Source organism: Ptychodera flava, chromosome 21, assembly GCF_041260155.1.
Source record: "Ptychodera flava strain L36383 chromosome 21, AS_Pfla_20210202, whole genome shotgun sequence".
Classification (NCBI taxonomy): Eukaryota; Metazoa; Hemichordata; class Enteropneusta; family Ptychoderidae; genus Ptychodera; species Ptychodera flava.
The window spans coordinates 11,680,165-11,702,019 of record NC_091948.1 but is presented as its reverse complement, the minus strand read 5'-3'; the positions used below and the strand labels follow the sequence as shown (position 1 = coordinate 11,702,019).

Sequence of the window (21,855 nt, the reverse complement as noted above, 5' to 3'; positions counted from 1 at the left end):
CCTCGCTATCTCTGTATATTATTTCAAAGAATAAAGTCCCCATCTGCTAATTACTCTCCAGAATTCCCTTCATTAATTTGTTCTACTGATCACCAATAGGGCGGGCTTATTGCCCTGACCAAATAGCTCGTTAGCAGCTCATTAGGTAAAAGACGGACCTCATGAGCCGTTAACGAGATATATGGTCAGGGCGATAACCCCCCGGCCTTTGGTGATCACCATTACAAATTAAGGATGCGTTCACAATTTGACAGTAAATATTAAATGAAAAAATATGTGACTAAATGGAATTATTGATTTTAACCAAATTTGTCATTATTACAGCCAAAATTTCAGAGATTAAAACTTTTATCTGATGGAATAATTTAACCTTATGGTATTCTCAATTTTGAGTAGCATTCATATATGTCTTGTACGTTTGACAACAATTTTTGGTAGGTCACTGTGCTCAGTAGCCAGAATTCACAATTTGCCTAATCTCTTTTATGATCGTCACTTTGTGTGCTCTTCGGCAGAAGCAATTGACCTGGCCAGAGGTGGATTAACTCAAGTTGGCTTAGATTGATAAATCTAAAAATTTCACTGATGCGTTTAAAAATGAATTAATTTAAGAACTTGCCTTATGAATATGACTTAACAAACTTCTAATAGCAGGTAGTGTTCAACATCTGCGAGCGGAATGGCGCGATACGTGTTTATTTTTTCTGCACATCCTTTACAGATATGCGGGCTTGTAATAGTTTTGGTGAACATGAAAAATTTTGATCATATAGAGGGGGAGGGGGGTTAATTTTTTTTAGGGTATTGAGGGGGGATCTGAAAAAAAAATTAGATTTCAATCGCAATTTCTCCAGCCGCACCCCCGTCGTTTTTTGTGAACGCAGCCTAATGAAGGGGATAAGGGAGGATAATTAAGAGATATAAACTGTTTTCTTTGAAATACTATACAGAGATAGCTAGGGTAAAGTAAAAGGCACAGATACGACACAGTCAAGGCTTGTATAGTAAAAAAAAGTTTAATGCATGGCATTTATTGATCATAACTCTTAGACGAATAGTGCCTGAAATGCCCTGTGGTCTATGTGAACTGTTTTATACCTACACGACAATGCTATAAGTCAAGTTCCCTATGGGCTAGACTGAGGATTATTATGGGCTCACACTGAACATTTTACAAATGGCCATAATCCTTGAGGGTTAAGTTGCTTAATAAAGCTAAGGAGGCCCCCTAAGAAAGCATATAATTGTTTTAGCAATGAAGGTTTGGTTCTGTGTTCTTCAAGTGTACATCTCAGTGTTTCACATACAGTAGCTATCATAGATTGTGAGTCGTCCTATTTAACTCGGTTTTACATTTTGCAATTTTTATGCGTTTATTTGTACATTTTCTGCAGTTCAGGTTGACAATCGCACTTCGTATAGCGGTCAACAAAAAGAGCAAAACCGAAGAAACAACGTCGTGCATCCTAATAACTATTCCTAGTCGCCGCTGAGATGTCTGTCAAATTCTAATATGCTAGTAAACATTAAAATGGCAAAGGGTTACCGGAAATGACGTTTGTGACTAAATCGTCGCATTTAAAGAACTTCGGTACTGGCAAAGTATATTTTACTCTTAGGCAGAGTCCATTGACTTGTGCAACATGGTGACAGTGTGGGCAATTATTTTTCTTCAGGGATATTAAAGGATACTTCTGTTTCTTTTATGTTTGGAATTATACAGAGAGGAGATACATTACTTTACCCTTGGTGTATTCTACTAGTCTTCCATGTTTCATATTGAACTCAAATGAAGATCGTGACTTTTATGTAAATCGAACTAAAGATATCCATGACGTCACAGTTTTTACAAAATCACTCCATAAAATGTTCAAGAATGACCACAGATATAAAGTTATGACAAAAGTTTGTAGATCACAGATACTCATTAATTTAATCGATGAATTCACCGTTAAGGTTCCTTAATTGCTGCCATCCAGAATTCAAGATAACATTAAAAGCTTACTGTTCAACATAGAAAAATGGAGTTTGGACAGCCTTCAAATGTTGTATTTCAGTACTATAGTCATCGTGACTATTATTGCTTGCTCTTAAAGGTTATCACCCATTCTTTGATGCTTTTGTAAATTGTCCGTATGAAAGGAAAAGATAAACATTTACGTAAGGATGACGTAAACTACTAAAAATAAAATGATTATTTTCACATGCAGCTGACTCATATTCATTGAATCCATTCTTTAACCAAAGGCACTCCGAAGAAGGCTGTAGTTCTAAAGCTTATCTACCAAAATTTATACCGGTCCATTTATAGAACTGGTCGCCAAGGAAATAAGCTTTTATCGACCTACTTGGAATAATATCAGACCGTAAGCAGCTCACTATACACAGAGTGAAAATAAAACATTTATTACACAATAGAGGCAGTTTTCGAAAGCTAAAAGTAGTTTTATTTTCATAGATCCAAAAACAAGTATTGTGCGAAAAAGTGTTCTCCTCATTTTACGAATTGTGATCACTGAAAAGACCCTATACGAAGAAAATTGGAACGTGAATGCTTACCTTTTTACCGAAATAGAGTCGTCGATGGGCACTTATAGACAAGTCGGGACTATTTGATAATTGAGTTCCGTTATTTTAGAAGAAGTGTCATGGAAAAGACCGGCCACCATTTCTACAAGTAATGCAGTTGCCTTGGAAACGTACACGTGATAGATGTTTACTATCGACTACCAGAGGGAAAGCGATCCATGCGATTTACTGTAAATAATCTCACGATTAACAATGCTATCTCTCTTCACTGGAGAAAAGAACCGTTTGTGTCACCTTTGTTGCACTGGGGCAGCGAAAAGCGAACAAATCAATGTATAAAAATTGACTTCGCAGAGCGTATAAGTAGGCCTGTGTGTGACAGAGGTTATATCCTTCATATGGAAGAAACCAGTAAGTGTTGATTTCAAATCCTGGTGACACAACGACATTTTAACGACTTTCCATTCAAAACAACGACAAATGTCGGCCTAAACTCAAAGTAGCAAAAACGGCAAGAACGCTATACTTTCCTTGTGGCGTAAAGCTGGACAGACAGGCCTGTGATGGACATCGATATTAATCATTTATCATATACCCATGCCCATATTGCTACATCCTAGTGACGTTCAACGTAAAATATCAGCCGTAATATTTCACGGTAAACGTCGAGATATGCACGATGAACGTCATCAGTTTTAGGGTTTTCCCGAACTACATTAGCAGTTTGTTGGTAAACAACGTAAACAACAAAATGGCTGCCGCTCCCCGCCTGCGAAGCGATGTCGCCGACTTAATAACTTGAAGGGCTTCGAGGAACACGGGTATTTCTGGTTGCAAAATACGGAAATATCACGTTGAGTCTTGAAATGTTTTCCCATGGTATTTTTTTGTCAAGTTCTAGCAAACATTCTGCCGTTCGCACGGCGCCGGCATTGTGCACGGTCTCCACCGAACAGGCAGTGAGCGCGTGGCGTGACAGCGATGTCGCGCGCGCGACGACTGTTGACATGGCAACTCTAAAGGTAAACTAACAAAATGGCGTCCCCTCTCCGCGCGAGCTCCGTGCCGTACGACGATCGAAATCAGGATAGATTTAAAGCTGAGCAGTTTTTGATCGGTTACAGTTGTACTAGCATATTGCACCTTAAAATGTTCCTTCTGTATGACGATTTTTGTATCCCGATGTCTTTCTTCTTGGGTTTCATTGAGATATGGACGACTTGCAGCGATATCGCGCGTGATGTTGACATCTTCGTCGTATACTTTATGAATGAAGCCTGTTCACATAAACATTCTGATATTTATGCGCAAGGCGTAATAAAGTAAAGCCTCAAAATTAAAGGTTTTTCGTTCTATTAGTAAAATTCCCTGAAATTATGGGCATGGGTATATGATAAATCGGTTATTACCAAATATCGCCTGTTCCTTGTGTCGTATCAGCATTCGTGTCATTTGTGCTGCGTCAGACACTCGTCAGAAAAACTCGACTTCGTCTCGTGTCTGACGCAGCACAAATGACACTCATGCTGATACGACACAGGAACAGGCGATATTGGGTAATAACCTCTAATTATGAACGCTATTAGGTGACAAATTAACTATTTATTGTTAAAGCCGATCATATTTCCAGAACGCCAAAAGACTCCCAAAAAGAATGTACCAGACGAATGAGAAACCTTCATGTCTAATAAGAAGATTATACATTTTTTTCCTATATCCTGGCCGAGTTCGATTTTTAATGGGTCGCTATATTCTTAAAATGAATTATCGGGTTGACGGAAAATGTCATGAGTCACTGAGGCAAAATGAAAGAAAAATGTTTCCTGTAACATGACTCCGAAAATTGGGGTAGTTAGGTAGGTAGTCTTTTTATCTTTCTTTTTGTTGGCTGAGGCCATTATAATAGCATGCGGTAAAATTTAGAAAATTAACTCTATTTTTGTTAAATGCGAAAACAAATGTCTATTAGGGTCTATGGGTTTTTCTAGGGTAGGTTGGGTTACCGGAAACACACATGTTTTTTTTTATTTGACCTTATCAGGAATCTAGACTATAAGCTTAGTTATCTGCAGAGTTTTTTTTTCAATTTTCATCGGGTCAATATTCTGACGTCACCAGTCTTCGTAGAGGAACACTTGATATTTTTACTGGTAAACCCCCCAATCTATTCAAACCGACCTACTTATCAAATCCCAATTGAAACTGAGTATCACCATGTCAGAGGCCCCTATGGACAACAAAATACCAATTTATTCAGAAGAATCTGTACTATCAATGAAAGGTACAAGTGTGTTCAGAATGGACTGTACTGCTAGCACAAGTCCTGAAGCGTCAGAATCAGGCGCTTATCACGTGGGACAAATACTGTAGAAATCAAATCAAGTTTCAATTGAAAAAACGGAGATTTCTAAACATCCAGGCTCCGCTCACGATACAAATCCCCCCGTGTTTTAGGATAATGATTTACGGGGCCACGCTTCGCGCCGAAGTGTACAGACATGCCGCTACGGTATAATAGTAGCCGAGAAAGCGCGAAAAATCTTTTAATTGCGGGAGAATGTTATCTAGGTCGTTGTTCCATTTGATATTCCCCGGTTGGCTATGAATTTATGCCTCATATCTCGCCACAGTCTAGAGCACGATTAAATAGTGTAATAGTAGAACAGGGTAATTTGGGCAGAGTGGATTCTAAAGCCTATTTGACCAATGGCCTTTGAATTAAACCAGCTTAATTCAAAATATGTGCCACGTGTCGCAACAGGAACTGATCTCCGATCTCACATTAAGAAATCATTTTATACCATTCTGTCAAACCTTTGAAATTTTTTCAAGTGCCTCAGTTGCATCTATAGCTGCACTGAAGAATTCAGAATGTGATTAAGTTAATGGAGTGGATAGTATTACGGAAGGCGGCAAACTTCTTTTTAATAGCAAAACAAATAAACGCTATCGCGTTTCGTGGGTGACGTCACCACTATAAATATTCCCAACCGTTTTGCAACAATCGAAGATATATCGTCTCATCTTCCTTGCCTTCTACCCGTTCTAGTTCGAGTAAGTTACAACTTAAGTAGTTATCTTGATATCATGGCATTACTGAGCGAAGCAGTGTTAACGATCTACTCTTCACTCCACCATTTGATAGCATGTGTGATTTTGTTTATTGTCTGAACTTGAATACTCAGACAAATAGACGCCATTCAGACAAATGGACGCAAAAATAAAAAAAAACTTTTGTAGATTTCCCGCTTAACCAATATATATATATATATATATATATATATATATATATATATATATATATATATATATATATATACTTGTTGAGTTAAAGATCATCTGGAGTAGAGTGCCTAATACTAGAGTAGAGCTAAAGACACAACTGAGTTGACCAGGATAATCTAAGTTACATTTCCCCTACCAATTTGTTTCGTAGCAGAGCCGTCTGCATGACGAAGTAGGCTAGTATCAATCTGCAGACACAGGAGAAAATTTCTCCTGTGAAGTAAGTAGCAACCACTAATTTATGCAACTTTTTACACCAACCAAACAGGTGCCAACAACATACAACAACAAAAACAAAGGAAATTATTTTCCCCCAAACAACATATCAATCGGCAGCCTAAACGTTTCAGTCGAACACAGCCAACCGATGACTGTAGACGGCTCTGCTGTCCCATGCGAAACAAATTTGTAGTGGAAATGTAATTTAGATTATCCTGGTCAACTCAGTTGTGTATATATATATATATATATATATATATATATATATATATATATATAATATATATATATATATATATATATATATATATATATATATATATATATATTAGCAGTCATATCGTTGCTACAATGCATAGTTATTAAACGTATCAATAACTATCAATACCACATTTGTCACTGATATTCGCTCTTTACTAATATTGGTGTTAGAACTTTCTTTTTATAGTGTGTTGCACCGAAAGTAGCTCTACGTTTTTCTAAAACGATATTGCAATTGATCCCGACCTCAGGACTCCTACGTTTTTTGTTAGGCCAATTACCAGACTTTAAGAGGAGCGTGTCGCCGAGTTGCATGGAATATTAAACAGAAGAAGAAGATTGCTGTGGTAGGATATTGCACTCTGCGATGACTAGTCTGTATTGAACACAAGAAATTTGTGAGTGTATATTAAGGCGATGGGACAATATTACTGCTTTGCGCGATTGCTTTTTAAAATTTGAGGTGATTTCCGGTTTGTATTTCAATGTAGTCAGATAACTGTTTCTAGTCATCCAAGGTTTTATGAACTGGACTGGTCGGCGAGCCTTTTGTTCAACAAGATGAATGGGACGGTTATCAAACTTTTATGCTTGACTGTGAAATGATTATTGGCGATAAAGGCAACACAGCAAAGCTTTAAACTATCAGCATTTTCCAGAGAAATGAAAATCTCATGGAACCCAAAAGTTTTCATCTTCTGTTAAAATTAATATACATCTGTAAATGTTTGCCTGTTTTGAATTTTCTTCATCATTTTATGAATCGAGGGAGATAGAGAAATAGAAACGGAAAAAAGAAATGTATTTTTTTCTCTTACGATAATCCTCTTGAAGGTACATGGTTAGTAAACAGTATCATACATATCGTTTCTAGTCGTGACAAAGAAGATCAGGCTTAGATGTTTAAAAGTTCCATGCTACCTAAGGGGGTGTAAGGTAGGCCTAGGGTAGCGCATGGTACAAGAGACCCACTTTTCGTAGTCCTACTTCAAGTCCAACCTTTGCGACAGTTTATTCAACTTTTGATAGTATATGACTTCATCACTTATATACATATCTGGTGGGCTAAGGGTACATTACTTGAAATAAACTTGAGAAAGATATGAATTACATCTAAGTATGATACGCCGAAGATGCTTTTTATCCTTTTTTTAAGTCGGTGTAATTTGCGTCGTGAAGTATTATTAACCGAGGGCTCCGAATTACTAAATGCAATTTACATTTGAGAAGGCGAATCTACCCAGAACTGCATAGGAAATTAAGATAATCTAAGAGCTATATTCTGGATTTTTGCCTGCGTCGATAGCGTTAACCTTTCGGAAAAGTAGGCGGGATAAGAAAAACGGAAGCCATAAGAAATATCAAAAAGCTTCGAAACCTTATCATTTCCATAAGATCGTCTTTAATATTACTCCGTAACCTAATCAAAATTACACGTAGGTGTTCACTTGGTCTTTAGTTTAATAATGGAGTACCCTTTAACGTTGCACGTAAAGGGGAAATCGAGGTGAAAAAAGGGAGTTATATGTTTCTAAATAGTAACGGTCATGGGAGGTTCCAAATTTGTTGTACTAAATTTCCACAGCATTTCTTCCCTGTAAACGTTTTGGATTCAGGATAGTGCATTGTCTAACTGATATAAATTGCTGGAGGGCTCAGTATAGGCAAGCCTACGACGTACGTCAGAGATTATTGGGATGCTATACTGGGGTATGTGACGTCACTGGTTGCAAGTCACCAATCACTAGCATTTCTCTATGGTGACTTTAATATCGTCATAACGTACACACACCAGGAGAACTGAGGATCTTGTTTCTAAAAAGAGAAACGTGGATTGAAGTTAGTCCTACCAATTTCCATGTCCCATTGTGTCATTTCTTTCAACGGTAAGGGTGCTGTAATGTCAGGAGACGCCAACTATACATTTTAACTGGGATCCAGCTTATCTTGGCGACATTTAGGAAAAATTGAACAAAAGGCTGTCGTTGCATTGTTATATACTTGAGATTCTGAGAAGAGCACCGAAAATAAAATGTCGAAGTCATACTGTCACCAAAATGGTGTCATCTTCCTTCATATATAATCTGTGTATCAGAACGAACCTTCAAACTGCAAACAATATTAAATCGCGTCTAACAGCCACATTCCCTTCTGTCACATACATACATACATACATACATACATACATACATACATACATACATACATACATACATACATACATACATACATACATACATACATACATACATACATACATACCAAAGTGTCCAATAATATGAGAGAGAGAGAGAGAGAGAGAGAGAGAGAGAGAGAGAGAGAGAGTGTGTGTAAGTTGAAGTAGCTGCATCTTTTCATGAATGGTATTATCATTCTTTTGAACTCATCCACAAAGTTTGCAGGAGGGAAAATATCATAGTTACTCGTATGACGATACTTAGGAAGATTTTAAGTATGATAGGTCATTGACGCGAGGCTTGTCAACGCTGAAGCAGTCCATCTTAATGTATACTATGTGACTGACCGGAGGAGGGGTGTCAAAATAGGATTGGAGCGACGATTCCCTTTTCAAATCTAACCGATCCGATGTATGGATCTCAAAGATGAAATCAGGAGATTTTCTCCACCCTCAAATGCTAGACTGCATGATAACAACACATCCATCCTTCGCTTGGAGGAAACAGTGGATTACCAAAACGACATGCATCTAATACCATAGAGGTACATACAAAGTGTGCTAATATATATCTTTTAGGGATTCAACTCTTTTAACTATTCCAGTAAAAATCAGATTTCGAGGTTAACAAGGATGATTATAGTATTTGGGCGTGCCAAGTCAATCAAAAACTGCCCTTTCGTTCAGTTTGGCAAAGCTCACGGCGATAAGATCCATGTTAAGGTAGAGTACGACGAATTCGGACGCGCACGCGCTTTAGAACGTTTCTGCGCAGATTTAACTCCAGCCTGCCGCAAATGGGTTATTTTGTAGCGCATGTATTTAACATCACCTGTCATTGTTGAAATTGCGCTTTTACCTAATTTTTTGACTCAGTCTCTTAGAAATACATGTGACCTATAACCTTGTCATATTTTGACCCCCTAGGAAGCTGGTTTTTATTCAATATGAGCGAAATATTAACATTTCTCTCCCATTTACATGGCGCATATTACCCATTCACCTGGAGATATTGTAAAAAGTAGCGTGGTGACACCCTTTTATTAAAAGTGTAAACTAAATGGTATTATGTCAGGATTTTATTCGCCAAGTTTGGTCAAAATGACACCATTCAAAGCGACAGGAAGAAAGTTTGAAAATTATGTAGTGATATAATTTCGATATCGTCATTTTGTAATCGATACTTATGTTAAAATTTCTTTACAAACATCATGAAAACTATACATTCGATAGATATGGATCTTAAGTCTTGGTATTTATTAAAATTAACTCATTTGCTAAGCGTTTTATAATTCCTTTCTTTAGTTTAAGTGAATTATATCATTTTTATTTATTTCTAACGACGCCATTTTGAGGTCCGTTTCCATGGAAACGGGCGTGGTGACCCACATTTTTTATTTCATTTTTGCACTTGCACAACTTCCAAGAATATTTGTGCGAAGTTTCAAGAAAATGACACCACAACCTAATTTTGACGTAATTCGTAGTACTTCACCTTAAATGCCAGTGCAAAGATTGTTAATCTTCAGTAGGCGAGGTGCCACTTTTAATATCAGTCATAGGGTGCTGACAATCTACGCTATTTTACAAATCGTGAAATCACGACCCAATTGTCAGTTAATCACAAACTTAAAATATCTGGTGTTGAATAGTTGCTCATACATCAAATATCTGATACAGTATTATTGAACCAAGCAAAATTGAAAGCATCGGCAAATTCGAATGCGTGAAGTTTTAATGCCAGGAACTAAAAGCACACGCAGTTTGTCTTTGAGCACATACTGTTGTAGCAATGATATCTTTCAGAAAGTTTTCTATCTGTTGGAGAATGTACCCAAATTAGTTCGCACAAACAAGCGGAGTCGATATGGTGACAGCTTGTAAAGTTTATTTTCGAATTTACCAGAAGATGTTTTCACCCTTCACTGAAGAGATTTTACTGTGATTGAAATATTTCATTTGTTATTGCAACGGTTCATCTTTGAATAGAATTTCTTATTTATCTGAAATGCTAAACTGCCAACAATTATATTCATTATTGGAACGCCAGTCTTGTAAATTTGAAAAGAAATCAAATGTGAAACATGTACGAATACGATTGTGTCAAAAACACCATGCATTTCTGATTTAAAAGTACACCATGCAATAATCATTCCTCATATCTTTAGTCAGAAGTAGCAGTTTCATTCCAAACAATCTGAATTTTCAAATTTTCACTTATTCCTTTCTTTTTGAATGGATAGAATCGCCAGTGGCCTCACAAAACGTTAGAATCATCATTTTAATTATTTTGCATGTTTTTCCAAAAAGTTGCGTTTTTCATTCATAATTGAGGCGAATCATTGAGAAAATGTTTGCTGAATGTCTTCAATTTGAACGATTCGATTTAAGCTGAGCAAGAATGTTGACTATTCTTTTATGCACATACATAATTCGACAACGCTTCCAAAGTCACACAAAGTGTAGATCATTATCTAAAGTATTCTGTAATCGAAAGGTTTTGTCATGGTATTGAATTTAATGACATGGCAGTCATTGGAACAAACAACGTTCCTTACGTCATTGATCGCATAGTCATGGAAACATTGCTTTTTACCGTAAGGCGCCTCAGGGTCAGATATACGAAGTCTCAAACGTTTACAATATGTGTTGGTTTTTCGCTTGTGGGGAGGGGAGATTTTGAAGCCTATGGAGAAAACAGAGTTTTCCACCTGCTAGTTTTTAGGAAAATCAACTATTTATTTTCCCCATATAGTTAACACAGTGATGGCGGCCATTTTGAATTTCAAGTATCGGTAAATATTGGCCTATTAGTTACTCTACTACCAAATTTTGCACTGTGACCCCTGATTTTTATTCTTGATTTGCAAAGGGAATGGTTTAAAGTTTCCTTGAGGAAAATTTGGGCAAAAGTTTAAGTCTTATGATTTCGAGGGGCGAACTATCTTCGAAACAAACAAACAAACAAACAAACAAAATGTTATTAAAATGAAACAGCTCAGTCTGAAACACGTCATTCTTTGAGTCAAAAACTAGAAGTAGAAGATGTGTGTTCGGGACCGTCTTAGATTGTCGCATCAAACAGCTATTTCAGTTAAATAACTTTCGCACTGTATAACGGAGCTCTATAGTTATACTGATTGCTTGACGATGTCATGTAGACTGGGGCATATTGTTGAAGACTATAGCAAATTGTTACATTTTAGAGTCTGACAATGTCAACACTTAATACTTTTGAAGTTTCGTTTGGGGGTAGTTCTCTTGATCTCAATGAAAAACATCGTTTGTTAAACTTGTGCGACAAACTGCGACGGTCCCTTAGCAGACTTCTGTCTTCTGCCATTTACACGACACATCTCTGAACGTTTCTCCGAATGTAAGAGTAGACGGAACCATCAACCTCAGACGTAAATAATTATTTGAATGGCACGTTTCCCTCCTTCATAAAATTTCTCGTCATGCAAGTGAAATTGATTCTATTGTCAACAAAACAGAAACAAATATCTCGTCATTAATCTCGAATCTTGCAAGTCACACGAAGAGAGCAAATATGAAATCAGAACCTCAGTTGGAAATACTATTGTGATTTTTGGCTCGTTGAGAACCTTCACGTTCACACGTCACATGTAACTCTATAGGCCAACGTGTGTCCCGATAAAAATGAGACAAAACATCTGCAAGACCGTTTACATCGCCAATATTCATCTACTTAAGCTTAGAACCCATACACTGTGCAGAACACTTTGCTAACTGCACAAATTTCCCGGCTTAATGCTTTCACTTGATAGCCGATACTTTGCAAGGCGACAACGCTCCGTGGGTGTCAGATGTGAAACGTGTTCATAGTATAGCACATGTTGATAGGTCACGTTTCATTATAGTATATGTTGATAGGTCACGTTTCATTATAGTATATGTTGATAGGTCACGTTTCATTATGACTACCAATTAATTACAAGCCCATTCTAAGTTTCGCCATTCCAAATGAATTTGGACCCCCCTACTCTTTTCAAAATTACGGCTCACATGCGCTATACTAAAATCGTTCTGCTCTTCTCGCGTACCGCGCTTCGAGACAATTGCTCGGAGTATAATATCGCGCGCACATTAGGTTTACCGGTAAATTTTACGTGCGAGTGAGAGCTATGATCGTTTGTGAATGGAAACAGTTTTATACATGATGTAAATTGTCACGATGCCAAACGATTCTGAGAGCGTTAGAGGATTTCAACAGTGTTGGAAACTGAATATAAGAAATTACATGTCTCTGTTTACCTAGATGAGACCCTTTGTGAAATCTGTCTCTGAAGACAACTGCGGATTAATAAAACATTTAGCTTTTCGTTACAGTCATCCGGTATCATAAGACAAGATCACTATCATGAGAAAATCTCGTGTCGACCGGAAACTTAAATCTCGTAACTGATATTTCGTCGTTTGATACAGAAGATTGCTTTAAACTCCAGGCTACACTCTTCTAGATCCTTCTTTTGACATTCAACTTAAGTTGGTACGGTTACAGTGACAACAAAAACAACATTGAAGAAAGGGGTTTTGATTTCTTTCGAAATTTATAGAAATTCAGTTGAAATGTAGAAAATTATTCGGTCGAAGAGTTATCCGGGAATTTGCGTTAAACATGATTGGAAAATAAGCGGACGATGCAGACGATGGTACCTGATAAACCCAGTAAATATATCTTCAATACACACTATGATTTTTGCGAAAATCAGTTTCCGATGTTGTTTTCTGATTCATTCCAATTATTACGTTATTTTATCAGCCCTGGGCGAACAGAAGCGGTCCATTACACAAACATAAACCTTGCAACCATAGTGCTGCTACTTTGACAGTGTAATAGCGAATGCAATCTCGCGAATTACGCCCTGTGAATTTTCCTGTTTTGATACACTGTATCCGATAAAACGGATGAAGACAAACCTGATTGGCCGAACCACATACATAAAATATGCTACTATAGCAACCGATCGCGCTGTCGTTTATGTTTCCATGAACGTGACAACACGAGGGTGGCTAGACGAATCATATTTTGCATAATTTTTTCCAAAACCATATCCATAATGTGATTGAAGATACTCGGATAAGATACCTGGTGCAACTATAAATCAATCATTTCTCTCTTGGTGCGTCTTAAGAAGGCTACTGAGATCGCTTCAGACGAAATGTGCATGAACTGAAGGTATGTTGTATACTCTTTTATATGAAAACACTGAATCAATCTGTGTTTCACTGCAAATGTTTTTCAAAATGCAATTTATCTTATTTCATTGTTCTAGTGTGCAGTTCTCCATTTATGAAATGTAGCCCTAACATAAAAGGGGATCGAAATTGAATAAACAGTGCAGGTACAATTCATACATCACTCGGCAAGAAAAGTGCCAACTGATTAGTTTACTATTGATTTGCTACCTATGTAGCAAAGGAGCTTAGCCTACTCATGATGAGGAGCAGTAACAGAAATCAGCGACTTAAAAAACAACAAAACTGTTGACGTCACAGAAATCAGCGACTTAAAAGAACTGTTGACGTATCTAACAGAAATCGGCGACTTAAAAAACTATTGACGCAGTAAGTTTAGTGATGGCACAGTAAATTGGACAGCATTATTCAAACTCGAAATATATTAAGCGGACTCGCTCTTACATTTGTAGTTACACCTATTGTCAGTTTCACCCTGCATAACTACTTCATGAAATATCAACGCCAAGTCCCAATGATTTCTCTTCTGTTGTATCGTGCGGAATACTCAATTGGCTGCACTAGAGGTACCGGTTGATCTTCAAAGCATTGACTCAAGCAGACATGAAGTTCGTTGTAACGGAGTATTTTCGGATACACAAGCGAGCCCACAGAAGCCATCACCAAAGAGACAGCTAGTCCCATGTCATTATACAGAGCGAACGAACGAAGAGAGAGAGACAGACCTCAGGAGCGATATTATTTGCGCACGGGTCCTCAAACAATACCTTAAAGATACAACACTTAATGAAATAATAAATATTATATCATACCGGTGTATTGATGGCGGATATAAAGTGATCTACAAGTGGTCGTGACGTGAAAATAACCGCGCTAAATTCATGATAAAGCACGGTTGTAAAACGCGCGAGCTCTTATCTTGAGAAAACTTCCCTTTTTAAAGTTTCAAGCCAGAATTTCAATACACTGTTATGATATAATAGCAATAAACCAACCTAGCAACGGGTACACCACTCGGTTTTGACCAGTTCACTTCATATATTCACTCGCTATCGCTCGTGCACATATGTCGTGAACTGGTCAACATCTTATGGTGTACCGTCCCTGTTTGTGGTTTGGTGCTCAATCAATACGGCTCACTAAGTGATTACGCGAGTTACAATTCGAATATCACAATTAGTGATGGTATTATCATTTTCATTCATTCAGTTACGTCTAAAACCCATTCGTGACACATTCTTGTCGATTAATTATATATTTAATTAAGTTATCAATGAAGAGAGGCTCGTAAAGTAATAGACAGTAGAGGGGGAAGACTACTGTCTATGGTAAAATACAGTTTATGTCACAGTGGATGGGTTAATTTGGTGTGTGTCTATTTTACATGCAAATTAACTTGTAATTTATACTCCGGTGGTACGATGTTTAAATCTTTTTGTAAGACGAAAAAGTTCAGTCTTGAAGGAACAAGCTACCTCCGTACCACTCTCCGTCTTTCATGTAATGCGTTCACTTAACAATTCCCAGTCAAGTAGTCCATCAACATGTTTAAAACATTAAGCAAATTTAAATTCTTCAATGTTTTTGACGCTAGTTTAAATTTTAAGTTACGTTCACTTCTTGCGTTTAAAAGTCGCTGCAAATGGGATTTCTATCTCTTGGACGCAATGGCAGTCGTAACTTTAAACCCTTTCACTACCATGGTGTTGTACAACCCTATTGTTTCCAATGATAAATGTGGAACTGTACACTTGGAAATAGGATTGAAACCCGAAATGGTGTCTTTGGATTAAGTTCTGATTTAAGTTACTATCTGACGAAACTGATTGTCTGACGGGAACTAAAGCTACGGTCAGTTATCCCAATATCTTTCTTTTAGCAACGCTTTGTTTTGTTCAAATACTTGCCGTTATGCAGCATAATAGTATGAAAACCTATTACAGTCGAACCTGGCGACAATATCCATTGATGCACAGTCATGACGACAATCAATGTGCATTGTGTGGGTCAGCACAAACGGTATCATGATTTTCGGTCTGTTTATACTACTTACAAATACAAATCCATCATCGAGAAAGAGAAAGCCTAAAATGTTAAAATCATTACGAAACAGTATTTAATCGACAATTTTAGAATTGTTTGCACAACTTTAAGGGCCAGGGGTTTCTTTAGTATGAAATTGCCCTATAATAGTTGAAATGGCTCAAAACTGAGGATAAAAACATTACACCAGACTATTAACATTGACAGTCCCTAACATATCCCATCACCATTTAGGGTCAAAAATAAGTTTGTGACATGCATGACGTTCAACCTGGCTACCAAAAAGGGCAAATATGGAGAGTTCATTCGATATTAGTTGACAGTGTGTGTGATGAATGTGCTATACTTATTGTTTTACTGAGAAAGACCCTTTCTGCTGACCAATTTCCTACAGTTTGTAAAGTACCGTTCTGGAACCACGTCGGCTACTAATCGGGCAAATCAAATCACCTAAATCGATCAAATATTTCACGGCGCACTGGCACAGATAGGTACGTAACTGTCTGATCCTAAAGCTGTCGAAAGTTTTGCAAGTGGAGATATACATAACTCTCTCTTGCTCATACGTAAAGGGAAAAACAGTGGATTAATGAGCGATGAGTTAAATATTTAATACATGTAAACATTAATATCTTTATTAGTATCGAAATACGTCCTTGGGTTAAAAAGACAATAGGTGACTTGGTTGTATGAACATAAAAAATAAACGATTGTAATACCTGCGCACATACGCCATACAATTAATCTTCAATTCAGACCGATTTCTTTCACCAGCTTCAGATGTATCTTCTGCCTTTGTCGAAAAGCTCTGCTGGTGGACAGAAGTAGAATTGCCATAAAGAATATCTGAAGCCTAGTCGAAAGATGAAGTCATAGTAGGTCTTTGTGCCTTGCGTGATATCGTATATCAGGATCGTCGGGAATGCTTTAGATGAGAGAGTAACAGTTTCTGAAGTCGACTGACATTCAGCATTCTAAAACAGCATCCATTCTCTTCGGTAATCCTACAGGAAATAATGATAGTGTGTTCAGTTTTCACTAATGACGAGACAAGACTGAACTTTCCATACAACTTTCGAAAATAAGTCAAAGAACAGAAAACCTTTTGTAGGAGTTTGAAAATTTGCGCCTGAAGCGCGCTCTGCTTTAAGAAATCAAATTGCCTGGACTTTGATATGGCATTTGAATAGGTATATCCGATGAAAAGCCAGAAGTGTCTCAACGTATTTCCATATACGTCATACAGATATCAGCGTCTCGTGTCTCATGGTGTGACTGCTGAACTCAGATGGGTATCGGCATTATTGATGTCAATGTACGTGCTGGTGCGGTCGTAATAGTTCAGATTTCCAATTATCGTCGCTGAAAAATATAGCATTGTAATACTTCTTTTATGCCACTGTACTTTATTGGTCGCGTCTTTGATATGCGCACGCGCCATGCGTGTCTTTTGTCTCTCCATCGTCATCCTTTGTCTACAGAGGGACCAATTTACGATGCGGGAAGCGAGAGGCTTTTCTGTGGACAATCTTGATATTCCGCTTTGGCATTAAATGTAAGACACATATTGATGCTACATATGTCTTTCCAATGCCAAAATGAAGATTCTGTCCGTATTGTTGAATTGTGCTCCCATGCAGGTGTCGTTAAATTTGACGAACCAACGCCGCGAGGGGAACAGCGATTTGGTGGATGTACTCCACAACTGAACCGGATTCACGACACTTTTAAAAAGCTTGATCGAGAAAGTAAAGAGATTCTGACATTTTACGTCGGTGTCATTAATTTTAATAGCAAGCACTGTGAGAACGGAGCTATCAGTAGCCATGGCTAAGAGACGCGAGCTGATGACGTGTCTTAGTGAACAGGTTCCCACCCTAACGAGCCATAGCGCTATTTTATGCCCAGCAACAAGGCATATCCTGTTTGATAATGGGCCTCTGACGTCGATATGTAGGGAGAAGATATTTTTATTTACCGCAGAGATTGGAACAAGATGGCATAGCTTCGTGTACTGTTATCTTCTTTGTCAATTACGAGCCCCAGAATCGTCAACATGTGAGAACTGCCGTCGGAGATTCAACTACAAAATTGTATTATCCATTTTATAAAGTTGTCACACGCATGATGAAACATCTTATACACTCAGATTTTTTGCTATTAATAATATCATTTATTTCGTTTGATTCTCAATTCCCTAGAGCTCATTAGCATTATGGATATTTTCATATAATCTTTTGCATGTGTTGTGGTCACAATGTATTGAAATTTTGCTTTCATTAACACATGATGAAATAGGCATTTTATGCGTGTTTATTCACAGATCGTCCCCAGCATTAAATGATGTCGGTGACAAAGTTATTCTTGCGCCGCCACCCAAGCAAAACAACTGATTGGCTGTTTGGATACTGTGACCGGACCCCCTAAATGTTACTGTACCTTCTCATGAGTCGGTCGATATTAACTTTTCGTGTCAATATCGAAAACCGTTTCTCATAATAATCTCTCTCTCTCTCTCTCTCTCTCTCTCTCTCTCTCTCAATTCTCTAGGTGTGGTATAGCGTTTGCGGGATATTTTAAACGTCTGAGCATACTGTCATAACAGTCCAGTTTTTAAGGTAACGTGGGGTTAAATTCGCAATATCGCATCGCATTAAGTAGGTGATACCCACTGGCAAAGATTGTGTCAAAGCGATGGGTCACCGATTAATTTTAAATTAAATTGGGTGATTTTAAAATTTAAATCGTACTAATCTTTCACGTCGAATTACATTTACTCTGAACAAGTCTTTCGCATGACGCTCGGAGAATGAATAATTTTCTATTTCAATTACAAAAAGGCACGCAAGTACCAAGTTATTTTCAGAGATGCGTGCAAATCAAAACCGTCAAATGTAATGCCACTTTCGTCGGTACAGTTTAACAAGCCACAGTGGTGAGACTCTATGGATACAGTCATGAAATTAAAAGGTGTAATACTGTTTGCCAACTTCTTCATATAATATAGGGTAAATTGCCTCCATTGCAGGAACTATGAACACAACAGATGAAGACATCGTGACCGTCGTCGGAAACGCCACTACGGAGGGCGTCGTTAACAGCGGTGGAACCGGTTCGGTCAGCGCCGAAGTTTTTACGATGAACATCATTTTCGCAGTTCTGGGCGTTGTGGGTATTGTAGGCAACACCGTCGTGTGCCTAGTCCTCGCTAAAGTGGGCGACTTTCGGACGACTAACCTGTTCATTTTCAACCAATCTCTGATCGACTTAACCAGCTCGGTACTGGTGATATTACAAAACCTAGGCCCAAACAAGTACAACGTGGTGGTTCCAGTTGGCTTGCGGGGACAGATACTTTGCAAACTCTGGCTGTCGAGATACTTCATGTGGGCAATGTTCAACGTGTCCACTTATAACCTAATCAGCCTATCTCTCGAGAGGTTCGCCGCTATAGTTTTCCCGATCGCACATCGTCAGCGTTTCTCGCTGATCAAAGCAAAGGGTGTTTGCGTTTTCGTGTGGGCTCTGGGGTTGGCCTATCAGTCATACTGGGCCGAGGCCAATTACAACAAGGGTAATGGTTATTGCGGTGTCCACTATCCCGAAGGCTCGATGCAGGCAATAATAGGCATCGTGGTGTTTTTGGTAGAATATCTCGTACCCATAACAGTCATGGCTTTCTCCTACACAAGCATGTTCCTGATACTGAAGCGTAGATCGCGGAAGCTCGCAACAACTCCTCCTTCCCAAGCCCCAACCGGCGGCGGAGACACCCATCCTCGAGCAAACGAACCACAAGAGAATCCTTCAAACATGAAAGCCAGAAGGAACGTCCTGAAGATGCTGGTGATCGTCTGCATGTCGTACGCCATCTGTTGGGGACCCAACCACATCATGTACTTGGAGTACAATTTAGTCGGCAAACATCACTCCCGATTGTTGATCAACACCACCGTTGTGATGGCGTTCTGTAACATGTGCGTCAACCCCATCATTTACGCCCTGAAGTACCGCCAGTTTCAAGACGGTCTGAAGAAGTTGTTCTGTCGCAAAAAGGTTGGAGCGATAACGACCTCCACGGCCCCGGCTGTGTCGGCTGGTGCCACAAAATCGCACACGTCGTCCACGCAACAGTCACGTGAGGCAAACGCAAGCAACTCCTCCGAACCGTCGAATAGATTTCTGGCTCCGTAGTGGGCATCTGCCCATATTGTTGACAAAATCATTCACTCGGGAAAAGAAAATTGTATACCGTTATACATATTTTCGGCGTTTTCTAAAGTTACATGTTCTGACGTAGCTCAATTGTCCCGGACGGAAAAAAGTCAAAATTGTTGACTCAGCAATTCCTTCGATTCATAATCAATACCCTGAAATTAACATTAGCCAAAACTACATTGGCTATCGTGTCTTTTAGAAAACATAAAAAACGTTGAAAGCACTGAAGTGTTCACATTTGTATGTTTTGTGTTCCATTATACTTTGTGGTTAACACCCGATATTTACAGTTTTCATGAATGGAGTCTGTACTTAACTTTTTTATCCGTAGGAAACCTTCAATGAAAAATTGTTGACTCAGCATTTCCTCCGATTCATAATGAATACCCTGAAATTAACATTAGCCAAAACTACATTGGCTATTGTGTCTTTTAGAAAACATAAAAAACGTTGAAAGCACTGAAGTGTTCACATTTGTATGTTTTGTGTTTCATTATACTTTGTGATTAACACCCGATATTTACAGTTTTCATGAATGGAGTCTGTACTTAACTTTTTTGTCCGTAGGAAACCTTCAATGAAAAATTGTTGACTCAGCATTTCCTCCGATTCATAATGAATACCCTGAAATTAACATTAGCCAAAACTACTTTGGCTATTGTGTCTTTTAGAAAACATAAAAAACGTTGAAAGCACTGAAGTGTTCACATTTGTATGTTTTGTGTTTCATTATACTTTGTGATTAACACCCGATATTTACAGTTTTCATGAATGGAGTCTGTACTTAACTTTTTTGTCCGTAGCAAACTGTCAATGAAAAATTGTTGACTCAGCATTTTTGCTCCGATTCAATATCAATGCCCTTACATTAACATTAGCCAAAACTACATTGGCTATTGTGTCTTTTAGGAAACATAAAAAACGTCGAAAGCACTGAAGTGTTCACATTGGTATATTTTGTGTTTCATTATACTTTGTGATTAACACCCGATATTTACAGTTTTCATGAATGGAGGCTGTACATACTTTTAATGTTGGGTTTAACACAATAAACCCATTTCCTCTCCCGAAATCTTTGTAAAAACATTGGTGATTGGTAAGTTTGCCCTTACAATACGAGTCACGGAATCTTACAATTTGATCACTTGGAACATATGTGTGCTTGTTCTCAAAGTGCATAGGTTTTATTCACTATTCCTGTCAATTGGTTAACTATTGCCTGATATATGAAATAAATTGTTAGATCAAATACATGAAGAATTCAAGAGGAAAAATAACATTATTTATGCAGAGAACTGGAAGTAATCGAGCGAAGGTAGCAGAAAATTGGAAAAAAAAGACATTATTGAAAATATTTTTGGATAAAAGCCCATGAAAAATATTGCTTTTGTCTGTTGAAAATACTCTTAAAAGAGAAAAAAATATTTTCAGATGATATGAAAGACTCGATAGTATCAAATAGGAAGGCAACTATCCAGTGTGCATTTCTTTCCTCTTTTCATCGTGCTGTAATTCCCCCAAAATAATAATTACCATCAGGTCGAAAAAAGAAATACCATCAAGTCCAAAAAATGGATGGGAGTGGGGATGAAAAGGCAGACATTTCTGCTCTCTCATGGGTAGGTGCTTACTTATAATAATTATTGTCCGTCGGCGAAATACAAAAGAGATACACTTTAGAGTTGAGAGTATGAACAGCTTTGACACTGAAACCACCATGAACGTGAATTTGAAGAATAACGTCAACTCACCTCTTACAAAGATTTTAGACTCGTCACGGTATTATACATCACTGAAAAGGTAAAAAGTCTTTTTTTCAGATCTCTTTGAAGAATTTGTAATGCCCTTACCGATAACATTTACTGACGAGTGTTGACTCAAAGATATATTGCCGAGTTGTGTGA

The 21,855-nt window shown here is 38.0% G+C and overlaps 1 protein-coding gene across 1 annotated transcript; it reads left to right on the top strand.

Moving 5' to 3' along the window:
- Window positions 1-18,235: 18,235 nt before the first annotated feature.
- Window positions 18,236-20,876, top strand: LOC139120976 (galanin receptor 2b-like). Its single transcript, XM_070685564.1, has 2 exons — window positions 18,236-18,351; window positions 18,762-20,876. The coding sequence occupies exon 2, from the start codon at window positions 18,767-18,769 to the stop codon at window positions 19,925-19,927; it is 1,161 nt and encodes a 386-aa protein (XP_070541665.1). The 5' UTR covers window positions 18,236-18,351; window positions 18,762-18,766; the 3' UTR covers window positions 19,928-20,876.
- The last annotated feature ends 979 nt before the right edge of the window (window positions 20,877-21,855 follow it).

Bases quoted from the DNA above. Each gene is read 5' to 3' on its own strand.
- LOC139120976 (XM_070685564.1), top strand. From the start codon at position 18,767: ATGAACACAACAGATGAAGACATCGTGACCGTCGTCGGAAACGCCACT.